Source organism: Sciurus vulgaris (assembly GCF_902686455.1).
Source record: "Sciurus vulgaris genome assembly, chromosome: 1".
In the NCBI taxonomy this organism is placed as follows: Eukaryota; Metazoa; Chordata; class Mammalia; order Rodentia; family Sciuridae; genus Sciurus; species Sciurus vulgaris.
The window spans coordinates 121,879,051-121,892,830 of record NC_136461.1 but is presented as its reverse complement, the minus strand read 5'-3'; the positions used below and the strand labels follow the sequence as shown (position 1 = coordinate 121,892,830).

The following is a 13,780-nucleotide window of genomic DNA, read 5'->3' as shown; positions in this document are numbered from 1 at the left end:
AGGAGTTTGTGGATTGAGAGTAGAGCTTAATCCAAGAAATGTGTAGCCATCTTGATAAACCTGGCAACTTGACAGCCATTGGCATAGCCAAGATCACTGTATGGGGTCCCTGCCACTTGGGAGATAGAGGTGCTGTGGCCTCCTGAGGAGGAGAAATAAGAACTTGGTCTCCTATTTGAAGAGGTTGAGTCAGGGGGCCAGACAAGGGTCTGGGCAGGGAGGAGTCAGCATAACTTCATAGGAATGCCTGAATGTGGTTTAGGAGAGGAACAGATATATGAGAAGGAAGAGGGGAAGGAAGGGGTATCTTGGGGGAAGGATGGGATGACTACCTCAGCTCAAAAGGGGAGATATTGGTAGTTTTCCTTGGGAGCAAGTGAAGAAGCAGAAAAGCAAGAGGCAGAAGTATAACCCAGTCAAGGTGAAGTTCTAAAGAAAGTTTGGTAAGAACTTCTAAGAGTTTGGTGTGTTTGTTCTACTTTATCTAAAGACTTTGGGTGAAAGGGATTGTGGAAATGCCAAGGGACTCCAAGAGCCTTGGCAAGTTGTTGGGAAACTTGGCAGATGTATTTACGCCCATTATCTGATTGGAAGGAGGTAGGCACTCCAATGTGAAGAATGATTTCATGAAGGATGAAGGTAAAGACAGTGCCCTTTTATTGGAGCTGTGGATGGCTTCAACCCATCCCAAGAAAGTGTGTACCATGACCAAAAGGTATTTAGATTTTCTTACTGTGGGCATGTGAGTGGAGTCAAGTTGCCAGTCTACCCCTGGAATGGCACCATGGGCCTGGTGAGTCAGAAAATGGGGGGTCTAATGGCTGTAGGATTGTTTCGTAGGCAAACTTCACATGTGGAGGAGAGTTCTTTCAGAAATGAGATGTCATAGGATAGTTGCAAATGAGTCTTAGTGAATTGTGAGAGCAAAGAAAGGTTGGGGTAGAATAGACAGTGGAGGTAGGAAAGTATCTCCCTGTTGGGTGGCGGTGGAGGTAGGGGATCCTGGAGAGTCATGATGGGAGGTGGTGTGTATGATAGGGCCACTTTTATAGCCTCCTCATCTGCCTTGTTGTTGCCTGAAGAGATGAATGATTGATCTGTCTGATGGGCTTGGCAATGTACAAGGCCTATGTTTGCTGGGAGGTGAACAAGGAGGTTTAGGATGTAGCTAGAGTGGTGGTGGAGATCCCTTTTGTAGTAAGAAAGCCCCTCCCTTTCCAAATAGAGGCATGGGAAAGGATAATGTGAAAAGCATATTTGGAGTCAGTGTAGATTGTGAGGGATTCTCCCTTTTCAAGGGCAAAAGCATGGAAGAGGCTGATTAGTTCCGCCTATTGTTTGGTATTGTTGTTAGGTAGTGGTCCTGACTCTACAATCTTTTCCAGGGAGACAATGGCATATCCAGCCCCTCAGATCCCTTCATGAAGAAAAGAGCTCCCATCAGTGAACCATATGAAAGTAGGGTTGTGTAAGGCCTCCTCCTGAACATTGGAGAGGCAGGGAAGTAACTCTTTCAGAATTTTAAGGCATTTATGTGTTGCTGAAGTGTGTATGTTGGAAGGCGGTGTTAAGAGGGTGGCTGGATTTAAAAGAGGGCATGTCTTAAAGGAAATGGAAGAGTCCTCAATAAGAGCAGCTTGCAAAGCTAACACACAACAGGGTGGTAGAATTTGCAGGCCCTTATAAGTAAGAAGCTTGGACAGATGATAAGGTGAGAGCACTTCAGTGGGAGCCCCAAAGGAAAGCTTTTTTGATTCCTGGGTTAAGACAAATGCTGCAGTCACTACCATAAGACATGGTGCCCAGCCTCTTACAGTGGGGTCTAGCCTTTTTGATAGGTATGCCACTGGGCCAAAAGTAGGATTGAACATATGTCCTAATATGCCCAGAGTGAACCCACTTTTCTCAGAGACAAATAGGTAGAATGGTCTTGTGATGTCAGGGAGATATAAGGCTGGATCTTGAAGATAGGCTTTCCTTAGGATCTGGAAAGGGACTTCCACCAGGTTGAGGAGAGGTTCAGTGGGGGTACCCTTTGAAGCCTTATACAAGGGGGCTGTCAGAATGAAAAACTTTGGGATGTAGGATAGTAAATGTTCTGCTAACCCTAGAAAGGAAAGGATTTCTTCCTTGGTAGATGGAGTGGGCATGTCCTGAACAATGCTTTTCTCTCTATAGTGATGGCCTTAAATCCAGGTGAGAGGCTGACTCCTAAGTAAATAACCTGAGGTTGGGAAAGCTATACCTTTGCTGGAGAGACCCTATACCCTCTGTCAGTCAGAAAACTTAAAAACTTAACAGTGTCTCCTTGGGAGTCCTTAAGAGAGGGACTACATAGAAGATCATCAACATATTCTGAGGGAGGAGGAAACAAGAGTAAGAGAGGCAAGATCATGAGACAATGTTTAGTCAAACAGGTGAGGGCTGTCCCAAAATCCCTGTGGGAGAACTGTCCAGGTCAGCTGAGAAGAACTTGAGTGAGAGGGTCAGTCCAGATGAAAGCAAAGAGATTGTGCAAGTCAGGATGAAGAGGGACAGTGAAAAAGGCATCTTTCAAATCCAACACAGAGAAGTATGTGGTGGAGGAGGGGATAGAGAAAGGTAAATTGTAGGGATTGGGCACAATGGGGAAGATGGGGTTAACTGCTGAGTTGATGATGCAAAGATCTTGCACCAAATGGTAAGATCAATTAGGCTTTTTAACAGCCAAAATGGGAGTGTTATAAGGTGAGTTGGTGGGGTGCAGGAAGTCTTTCTGCCTTAAATTCTAGATGACTAGTTGAAGCCCTAAGAGGCTTCTTTGGGAAAGGAGATATCCTGGGCTGGGTAGGATGTTGGGTCCTTCAGGTGAATGAGTTCAGATGAACACATGGCTACAGAGGGTGTGTGGGTGTCCCAGACCTTGGGGTCAATAAGGGAGGGAGGAAGGGACTATGAAGACTCAGGTTGAGTTGTATATTCCTGCAAGATCATGAGGAAAGGAACAGCAGAGGAGTCTTGGTGGAGGCACATGGTGGGTGAGAAGGAAATAGAGGCACACAATTTGGTTAAGATGTCCCTTTCCAGGAGAGAAATGGGACACATAGGAATTATCAAAAAGGAATGAGTGAAGCAGATTTATCCAATATGGCAACTTATTGGACAAGTTTGTAGGGGGCAGTATGGTTTTCCCTCTACCCTGACAATAGAGGATTTGGCAGGGGAAGTGGGTCCCCCAAATTCCCACAGCACTGAAAAGGTGGCTCCAATATCTTTCTTTATTTTTTCTCCCCTCTGAGGGGTCAGGGATTTGGACCGGGGTCCTTGCACATGCTAGGCAAGCACCCTCCAACATAAGCTATTTCTTCAGCTCTGGCTCCAATATCTATAAGGAAAGGGAGCTGCCTGCTTGCCACAGTAAGGGTCACCCAGGGCTCCTAAGCAGTGAAGGTCATTGGGTGCAGAAACCCTGGGCCCTTTCAGTCATTCATTGCCAATCCCAGTAAGTATCTGGGTGGAGGGGGTGAGGGTGACCATTTCTCTGAGTGCCAGGGCAATCCACTGCCAAATGTCCTAGTTGGTGGCATTTTGGACAAGGACCTGGGAGCTGCTGGGGGTTTGGGCAGACTCGTGCCCAGTGACCCTCTTTTCTGCACTTGAGGCATGGGCCTGGAGGTCTTCTTGGAGCTAGGATACCCCTAGTAGTGGCCAGCTAGGCAGGTCTAGCTGACTGAAAGGCGTTGACTAGCATTTGGTATTTTAGTTTTAGTTGTTTTTTTTTTTTTTTACTTCCCTTCCATTACACACCCTGAAAGCTACCACTAAAACCTCTGGCTGTGGGGTAAAGGGCCCCCTGTCCAACCACCTCAATTTACCCTTTATGTTCAGATAGCTTTGAGAAAAATAATAAGTCATGAGTAGCTGTCATCCTTCCAGAATTTCCAGGTCCTGATTAGCATATTTGAGCATGGTCTCTGTGAGGTGACTCAGAAAGGCAGATGGGTTTTCAATTTTGTTCTGTTACTTCCTGAAGTTTAACATAACTAATGGGTTTAATGGTGGTGACCTTTTGGAGACCTGCAAGGATGCAGGTTTGGAACTCGTCCCTCTGTAGATGCCCAGTCTCCATGGTATAGTCCCATTGGGGCTCCCTATCTGGTACTGCTTCAGTTCCAATGGGGTGGGTCAGGGTAGATTGGTGAACCTCATCTGCATAATTGCAAGTCTGTTCCCAGACTCTCCTGTGCTCCTCCGGGGTCAAGGTGTTGACATGATCATATAAATGTCATGCCAGGTGAGGTCACAAGACTGGGTAAAATACTGAAATTCCTTAATGAATCTTGTGGAGTTGGAGGTGAAGGAGCCTAGCTGCTTCTCAGTCTGGAAATGATTGTAGGCCAAGAAAGGATCATGGACTCTGACCACTCCCTCCACACTGGCCACCTCCTATAGGGTGACTAGACCACATGATGGGAGAAATGAGTGGGCTGGGTGGGGGACCAGAAGCAGAAACAGTGGGGCAAAGGCGATGGAGGAGCAGGGGCCAGAGGGGCCTGGTATAGGGAGAGACTGGTATGCAGGAGACTGGTATGGGGGTGCTTTGCTAGCCGGGTTGAAGTTGGAGAAGGAGGAGGGAGTAGGATGGGGAGAAGAAGCAGGGGGAATTGAAGGTTTCATTGCCAAAAGGAGGTGTTTGGGTTTACCAGGAAGAGCAAAGATCAGGTTTATTGTTCAAGAAAGAGAAAGCTTGAAGGTAAGGAATCCCTTTCCATTTGCCTGCTCGCTTACAGAAGTTGTATAAGTCCCATAGAATATTTGGATCCAGGGTGAACTTAGGTGGTCATTTTGGATTGTGATCAATTGTCATAAATTGATAATTGTGATCAATTATTATTACACAAGCAAATAAGTTTTGGTGACTTTAGGTCAGGGGCCAGGTAAAGGGATTTAAGATTGTCTAGTAGACACCCCAGGGGTGAATCTGCTGGAATGGAGAACCCAGATCCCATGGTGGAGACTGATAAACAGTGGAGTCAGGGTCCAAGGTGTCCTGAGGTCACAGACTAGTTAGCTGCAGATGAGGAGGCAGCACAATGATGGGAGCCATCACCCTCATCAGTGTGTGCCAGGCAAAAGCTGAGGGTTTGAGAACTTGGCACCAGGAATTTTGAGAGGAAAAGTGAAGAGGAGCCTCAATCCAGAGAGAGAATCTCCACCATAAAGATTGGAGACCCACTGGTCAGATAAGGTCAAATAAGGGGGCCAATCATAACTGTAAAACTCATGGCTGGGGGAACCCCCACTCAACTACCTTGAGGGTGCCAGATGATCAATGATTGCATCTCAGGTCAGCAGAGGAGTGTTTAAGTCAACCTAGAGGAAAACTCACTAATCTGAAGGCAGTGGTGGATGTGGAACCAAGCGTCTGGGCAAAGGGAAGGTGAGACCAGTGTCTGGGGGTCTGGGATTCATATGGGATTCCACTTGCCTAAGTGGCTCATCTGAGTCATGGCACCAATAAAAGCACCCAGAAAACCACTCTGGACACAGGAACTCACACAAGAGATTTTATTAAACAGACGAACAGTGTCTGCCATGAAGGGAGAGAGAGAGAGAGAGAGAGAGAGAGAGAGAAAGAGAGAGAGAGAGAGAGAAAGAGAGAGAGAGGGAGAGAGAGAGAATGATGGGAGAGCTATTCTTAAGTAGTGGAATGTCATGGGCTAACAATCTGGACCAATGACAGACAAGGAAGTTCACAGGCTAACCATTTAGGTTGTAAAATGGTGTGTGGGGGAGACAAAATAATGGCAGCAGCAAAATGGCAGGGGAGAAATGGCTGCAGCCTTGTTAACCCATTTTCCCTTCAGACATGTCCTCTCCTTGACATTTCCCACCACCGTGGCCTACATTGACCTTGGGATCTCCATGGAAATGGTGTGGTATACTCTATGTCCAGAGAATGTTCTCTTTATAACCTTCTCTACAAGAGTAGCAATGGCATTTTACAATCTGTATTTCTTTCTATTGTTATTTATTTATTTATTTTTTAAAGAGAAAAGACTGTTTCTTTTCTCTGTACTGGGAATTGAACCCAGAGGCACTCAACCACTGAGCCACATCACCAACATATTTTATTATTTTTAATTTTGAGATAGGTCTCCTAAGTTGCCCAGCCTGACCTTGAATTTGTGATCCTCCTGCCTCAGCCTCCTGACTCACTGGACTCACAGGAGTGTACCACCATGCCTGGCTGAGAAAAGCATGTTTCTAAATATTATTTCACTTGATCTTCCACAGAAACACGATTAGCTTCATCTCAGGCATAAGGAAACTGAGGCTCAGGTATGTTAAAGAGAATTCAAGGACTCTCCACTTGGAAGCTTCAGCAACTTAGGCCTGAATACCTCTGACTCCAAAGCTTGTGACTGCTTCCATCCCCCCAAACTTTTAGACTGTTTGCAAAGTTGAAACTCATATACGAGGCTCATCATTGTACGCCCTTGTGGGTCTCTTGGCTAGAGTCTCAGCACTGCCAACCTCACACTCTGTCTCAACCATATTTAGCTACCTGCATTTCTTCAGGTTGGACTTTGCTTTATTCTTTTATCCAGGTCTTTGGACATATTGCTCTCCTTGCCTTGAATTCTCTTTTCTTTCTTCCAACTGATAAATCATGTCTATTCTCTCAGAATACACTATAGTGTCACCTGAAATAGAAAGCCTCTGTGACTAAGTCATCCGACCCCACACAATCCCCCTGGCTCCTTCAGACTTCTCTATTCTCACCTCAGTCTTTCTTTTGTTTTCCTGAGCTTATGCTTCATTCCTTTTAATAACATTTTCTGTTGTTTTTTGGCAGCTCCCTCTAGAGGTAAGTTCCTGGGGGGTGTTTATTTTCTTTGAATGTCAGGTGCCCATGTCAGGACTTGGCACAGCATGAGGTTGTGTGGAGGGAGGTAAGTTAAATCTGTGCTGGATGCTGGCTCAGATGGGCTGAATGGATGACACTAGATAGCTCAGGGCCTTCCAACCCAGGTAGGGAGTGATGGAATGAGTTTGGGATTAGCGACAAGGGAAGGTTGGGTTTTGTGTCAAACCAGCAAACAGAATGAAACTCTTCATATTCTCTAGATGAGGTCAATACTAGTCCTATGAAATGGACCTGGCCTTCATCATCTGCATCTCTGCTTAGAAGCTGCAAAAAAATCAAAGAAAAGTAATTTAGTGCAGATGGTAAGTAACAAGCCCCCTCAGGATTTTGTTCTCTGGGATTTTTTTTTTTTTTTTTTTTTTTTTTGCATATTTAAAATTTTTTTGTTACTGGGGATTGAACTTCGGGCACTTTATCACTGAACTACATCCTTAGGCCTGCCCCCACTCCCTGCTGTCTTGTGAGACAAGTTCTCTCTAAGTTGCTGAGGCTGGCCTGAACTTTCCATCCTTCTTCCTCAACCTCCTGAGTTGCTGGGGTTACAGGAGTATGCCACCAAATCCAGCACATTTGTTTTTAAGTTTAAAAGAATGTGCTAAAATGTATATATTACATATTGGATGAGGCTTATCATTTTAAACAATTTTAAATGTACGTTTTTGTGGCATGAATTACTTTTTCAGTGCCAAGCAATCATGACCAGTATGTATCTCAAGAAAATTTTCATTACCACAAGCAGAGACTCTATATTATTAAGTAATGAATCCATATTCTGCCTTCCTTAAGGTCCTGGTAACTGCTTTTGTACTTTCTGTCTCTATGAATTTGCCTATTCTAGTTACTTCATATAAGTAGAATCATAAGGTAGCTGTACTTATACAGCTGGCTTATTTCACTTAGCATAATGTTTTCAAGATTTATACATGTAGCTTGAATAATTAGTTCTTTTTATCAATTGTGTATAGATATATTTCTCAATATATGCATAATAGAGAATGTATGTGATGTATGTGTATAATAATATTTTATTTCTCTGTTGAATACTTGGGAACTTTCTAAGGACTAATGCTACAATAAATGTTAATGTACAAATATCTGTTTTAGTTTCTGTTTTTAATTAATTTGGGTATGTACTGGAAGTGAAATTGCTGGGTCATATGAAAATTCTGTCCTTAATTCTGAGAGGAACACTGCTGAGAGCTTGGATAATTCTGTGTTTTGCCTCAGTCAGCGGCTCATGTTCTGAACATGGGGAGATTCCAGTACACCCAGGGATGCATAATGAGAGGACTCAGGAGAAGAGCCCTTAGGTCAGGTGTCTAGTTCCCAGAGCTGTCCTGGTCACGGGGCTGAGATGGATCATGAGCTCACACACAGGGAGGCTCTGGCTGGTTCTCTCTACAGATGGCCTGTATTTCCTCCAGGCCAAGAATGGTGTCATCTATCAGACCTTCTGTGACATGACCTCTGCGGTGGCGGCAGGACCCTGGTGGCCAGTGTGCACGAGAACAGCATGCCTGGGAAGTGCACAGTGGGCGATTGGTGGTCCAGTCAGCAGGGCAATAGAGCAGACTACCCGGAGGGGGACGGCAACTGGGCCAATTACAACACCTTTGGGTCTGCAGAGGCGGCCACCAGTGACGACTATAAGGTGGGTGCCACTTGGGAAATAGTGAGGACCTGAGTGTGGCTGGGCCACAGCAGGAGGGAGGGCTGGGAGGTGGGCTGTGGGCACAGGGCTGGAGCAGAAGAGAGACATAGTTACACATCTTGCATCCCAGCTCTCTCCCCACAGGGCCATTAGGCAGTGAGGTAGTGTTGGAGGCCCTGATCAGCTGGAAAGGGTGTGTGAGCATGGCTGGCCATCTGTCCACCTGAAGCCCAGAAGTGTTAGCTCAGTTGAGGGAGCCCATGTGTGTTTTTTGCCCCTGTGGGACCTGCTGGGCTGATCAGTCTCAGTGTTGGTTGCTTTTCCAGAACCCTGGCTACTATGACATCCAAGCCCAGGACCTGGGCATCTGGCATGTGCCCAACAACAGCCCCATGCAGAATTGGCGGAACAGCTCTCTGCTGAGGTACCGCACCATAACTGGCTTCTTCCAATATCTGGAACATAATCTGTTTGGCCTCTACCAGGTACACATGGATGCTGACTGTGGCTGGTTTTCATGGATGTAGACATAGGCAGGGGTCTGAGGTTGGGCAGGAAGCAAATTTCCATGAGCCTTTCATGTCCCCTAATCTAATTTGCTGATGGCTTCTGTCCCACTTTCCTCAGAAAGTTAAGATATGAGACCCAGGAGAGAGGAGATTTGGGGCAAGAAAGAGGGGGGGAGAGAGAGAGAGAGAGAGAGAGAGAGAGAGAGAGAGAGAGAGAGAGAGAGAGAGAGAGAGAGAGAGAGAGAATATATCAGTTGGCCTGGTTTGTTGGAGAAGAGCAAAAGGGAAAGATTCTTATTTTGATCTGGTTTTGAAATAATCTCAGCTACTGAGAAAGTATTGCTTCCTCTTTATGAATGACATCAAACACCCAAAATCAAAGCCATTGTCCTTAATCGATGATTATTTTGTTGTTGTTCCATATAGAAATACCCAGTGAAATACGGAATAGGAAAGTGTTGGACTGACAACGGTCCAGCAATACCTGTTATCTATGATTTCGACGATGCTCAGAAAACTGCATCTTATTACTCACCCTATGGCCAGGGTGAGTTTTTAATGCTCCTGAATTCTTCATAGCAAAGAGAATAAATTCAGTTATAATAGGGAATGGTTATTTATTACTACAGCCTCATTCTCTTTTATGAATGCTACATGTATTGTCACCTTTAATTTGCACAACTACCCTTGAGGACTATTATTAACCCCACTTTATGGATCAGAAAACTGAAGCACTGAGAGGTTCAGGAACATACCTGAGGTCACAGTGCATAGGCAGGGGAGTCAGCATGTGGACTGGGGAAATTTGGCTTCAGACTCTATTCCTAGCAATCCCATTATCAACTCCTCAGCAACTTATTAAGCCTAGGCCAGTTCACGTGTAAAGGGCAAATGGTGAGACAATTTTATTTCACCTGTAAGGGGTAAATATCATTTAATGTGAATCTAAGTTTGGTGGCATCTCCTTTTTAAAGGTTGGGCCTACTCTATAAAATTAAAAACTGTTATAAATATATCTAGGATTTTAGAATTTAAAATAAAAGAGAAGCCAGACATCCTGGTGTGTGTCTATAATCTCAGTTGCTCAGGAGGCTGAAGAAGGAGAATTGAAAGTTTGAGGGCAATTTAGAGAGGCCTTGTCTCAAAAGAGAGGTTGGGAGAGACCAAGAAAAGCTAATTGCTATAAGCCATTTAAGATGTGTATTTGTGATTTCCCAACATTGTTGAATTTCTCCATACAGACTGTGATAGAAAAGGGGCCCTCTCTGAGTGTTCCGGGGGTGGGAAAAAGTCCCTTTTGGTCACATTTAGGACTGGGATGCACCAGTCATTAACCAAAGTAGTGCTGGGCTCCACTCTCAAGCCTCAGACTGGCGTCAACACTCTCTGGGTTGGCCTAAAGGAAGCTATTTCTGGCATTTTACCTGAGTGCTGTTTTCTGCATTTCATTTTCAGAAGAATTCACTGCAGGATTTATCCAGTTCAGAGTATTTAATAATGAGGGAGCAGCCAATGCCTTGTGTGCTGGAATGAAGGTCACCGGATGTAACACTGAATTTGTGAGTCTTTGTGAGAACTAAAGAGGCTTGTGAGTGAGATTGACTCTGTGTGTGGGGGGGTGGGGGGGAGTGTGACTTCCCTTTCTCCTTGCTGAGTCTCAGGGACCAGGGCTGTGAAACCTCCTGTGCAAGCACAGACATCCTGTACTGTTTAGGACCAAAATCAAGGGTTGAGGTTTCAAATGCACCATTGATTATTGTATGCTCACATACAATATCCTTTGTTTTTCCTTTGGGAAAAAACATTCAGTTACCTGGAGTTAGGGTGAGGATTATGTTCAGGGACATCCCATGGACATTTTTGAAGCTGAGAGTGCTTGAGAAACATGAAGTGTTGTTATTCTCCACCTGGTTAAGCTTTCAAAGTCAAACTTGGCCTGCCCAACCCTGCCCAGGGATTGTATGGATGCACCATGTGTTGAGAGGTTACCAGGAAAGTCCCAGACATATTCTGCTAGAACCTCACTCAGGCCATCCCAGCTCCCTGCCACAGGTACTTTCTCTGTCCAGAGGTCACCATGTGGAATGATTGCCAGAGAAAGATGAGGCAGTTTCACTGTCCAGGAGAACCCTGGGGTCATGAGGGGGAATTTTAAGTATGGGGACACTAAAGGAGCAGGTCTCGTTGTGACGACCTGGCTCCTATGGCTCCTTTAAGCCATGGCTTAAGGCGTGTGTAATGTAGTGTGCACATGCACCTGTTCATTACCTAGTTAAGCCTGCACTGGGCACCTACACTGCACAAGTACAGGGGACACAAAGAGCTCCTTGTTCATCATCTAACAGGGCAGACATTCACAGAAAGATGAAATTACTATCTAATGAATCCAAGGTATCATAGAAATATAAACAAGGGAGGTAGGAGTGTAACTCAGAGGTTGAGTGCTTGCCTAGCATGTGTGAGGTCCATGATTCAACCCTCAGCACCAAAAATAAAAACAAAACAAACAAAAAAACAACAAATAACTAGGGGCTACAAGAACATCTAACTCTGATGGGGGTGTCAAGGAAGTGATTGCAGGAAGATGACTTCTGTGCTGAGTCTTGAGAGATGGACAGATAGAACTTTATGAGGTATCAGTGCAATTTAGGATAAATGAATAACGTTTAGAATCTTCAGTGTTTCAGAGAGCATGTGGCATTGAGGGAGCAGCAAGCTGTTTTACAGTTTTGTGCATCCATGTATGTGGGGTAGAGACAGCAACTGTATAGGAAGAGACCTCCCATCACACCAATGATTTTGAACTTTATTCTATAGGCAATGGGAGCCAATAAAGCACTTTAAAGGGAAGATTGACTTGATCATCTTTGTGACAGTAATGCTTGTAGCACAGTGGTCACAGACTCAAGGAGTCAAGATTAAGGACCAGGAGACCAGTATTGAGGTGGTTCCAATATTCCAAATGAAGGCCTAAAGTAGGATAGTGCTCACAGGGATGAACAGGAGGTACTGATGCATTCAAAGACTTCAAATTTATGACCAGTTGAACACAGGTGATGGAAAGAGAAGTCTAGAATAACCATATTGTTTTCATTTGGGTAGGGCAATATCTTTTGTTAAGTTAGAGTGTCTGGATGATGAACAGATTTGGGATCAAGGAAGGATATGCAGTCACACACTACTTCATGACAATATTTTGATCAAAGACAAACTGCCTATATGACAGAGGTCCCAGGAGATTATATTACCTTGTGGCATCATAGTCATCTTAGTTTGTATAAATACACTATCATGTTCACACAATGACAAAATTGCCCAATGATGCATTTCTCAGACAGTGTCTGCATTGTTAAATGATAACTGGATGTAATTAACTTTGTTTTGGTTTAGTGGAACTTGAAATGCCTGCAAAGAGATCCCAGTGATAGAGTTTGAGGTCTGCAGTCCAAAAAACAAATGGACTGGAGACAGGGATTTGGGGGCCATCAGTGAATTTCTAGTAACTGTAGCAGATGAGGATCAGACAATCTAAAAGGAGAGGGAGATGTGTCCCCCATAGGGAGCAAGAGTTAAGGAATTCATGAAGGAGGAGTCTAGCCAGGCAGTCCAAGAATGAATGTTCAGAAAAGTTGAAGTTTAGTGTCACTAAAGGTAGGGGTTGAGAAGTTTTTATGGGAGAACTAGATCAACATTGCCCATGGAGTATTGATGAAGACCAAAGATCCCTCTGTATTTGACCATTAAGGTCTTTGGGCTTGCCAGCAGACCTCTCACTGCCAACTCCTCCTCTCTTTGTTTCCTAGCACTGCATTGGTGGAGGAGGATACTTCCCAGAGGATAATCCCAAGCAGTGTGGAGACTTCTCTGCTTTTGACTGGAATGGTTATGGAACTCACGTTTCTTACAGCAGCAGCCGGGAGATAACGGAGGCAGCTGTGTTTCTCTTCTACCGTTGAGAACTTTATACTATGGGACCCAGAACCCTTGTCCCAATCATAGGGTCCCAAGGATGGAGAACCCCTGCCCAGTATCACTAATGTTAGTAGCAGAGTAAAGAGGAATAAATGATATTATTTCAGGGATTGGTGTTTGTGCTAATTGGCTTTGTGTCACTATGACTAAAATATCTGACAAGAACATCTTAGAGGAGGGAAAGTTTATTTTTAATCATGGTTTCAGAGATTCAGTCCTTGGTGGATCAAGTCCATTGCCCTAGGCCCAAGGCAAGGCAGAACATCATAGTGGAGAGATGTGGTGAAGGGAAGTTATTCCACTCATGGCAGCAAAGAGGGATTGGTGGGGGAGAAAGAGAGAGAAAGAAAGAGAGAAAGAGAGAGAGAGAGAGACAGAGACAGAGACAGAGAGACAGAGAAGGAAGGGAAAGAGAAGAGAGGAGAAGAGAGGCCTCTAGGAAAAGAACACACCCCCAGTGACCTACCTCCTCCAGTCATGCCTCACCTGCCTAGTTACTGACCACAGAGTTCATTCAAATTAGGATGGACTGATTAGGTTACAGTGCTCACAACCCAGTTATTTCACCTCTGAATATTCCAGAATTTGAATATAAGGTGTCCCCCAGGATCTTTGGGGGGACACCTTATATTCAAACCATAAGTGTTTTATGGATTATTTTTATGTAGGAAGATTTCAAAAGACTGCTTATTGCGCAGATTGGTTCTACTTCAACCACTTTTGTGCTTGAAATGTTAA

The 13,780-nt window shown here is 44.6% G+C and overlaps 1 protein-coding gene across 1 annotated transcript in view; it reads left to right on the top strand.

The window, feature by feature from the left end:
- Positions 1–13,145, top strand: part of LOC306654361 (intelectin-1-like) — a gene marked incomplete at its 5' end in the record, with an annotated part of 47,934 nt that extends 34,789 nt beyond the window's left edge. The window contains 4 exon segments of the mRNA XM_079127824.1: positions 8,888–9,046; positions 9,497–9,617; positions 10,526–10,629; positions 12,874–13,145. Of these exon segments, the coding sequence (XP_078983950.1) occupies positions 8,888–9,046; positions 9,497–9,617; positions 10,526–10,629; positions 12,874–13,026 (537 nt within the window). The 3' untranslated portion in view covers positions 13,027–13,145.
- Positions 13,146–13,780: the final 635 nt, after the last annotated feature.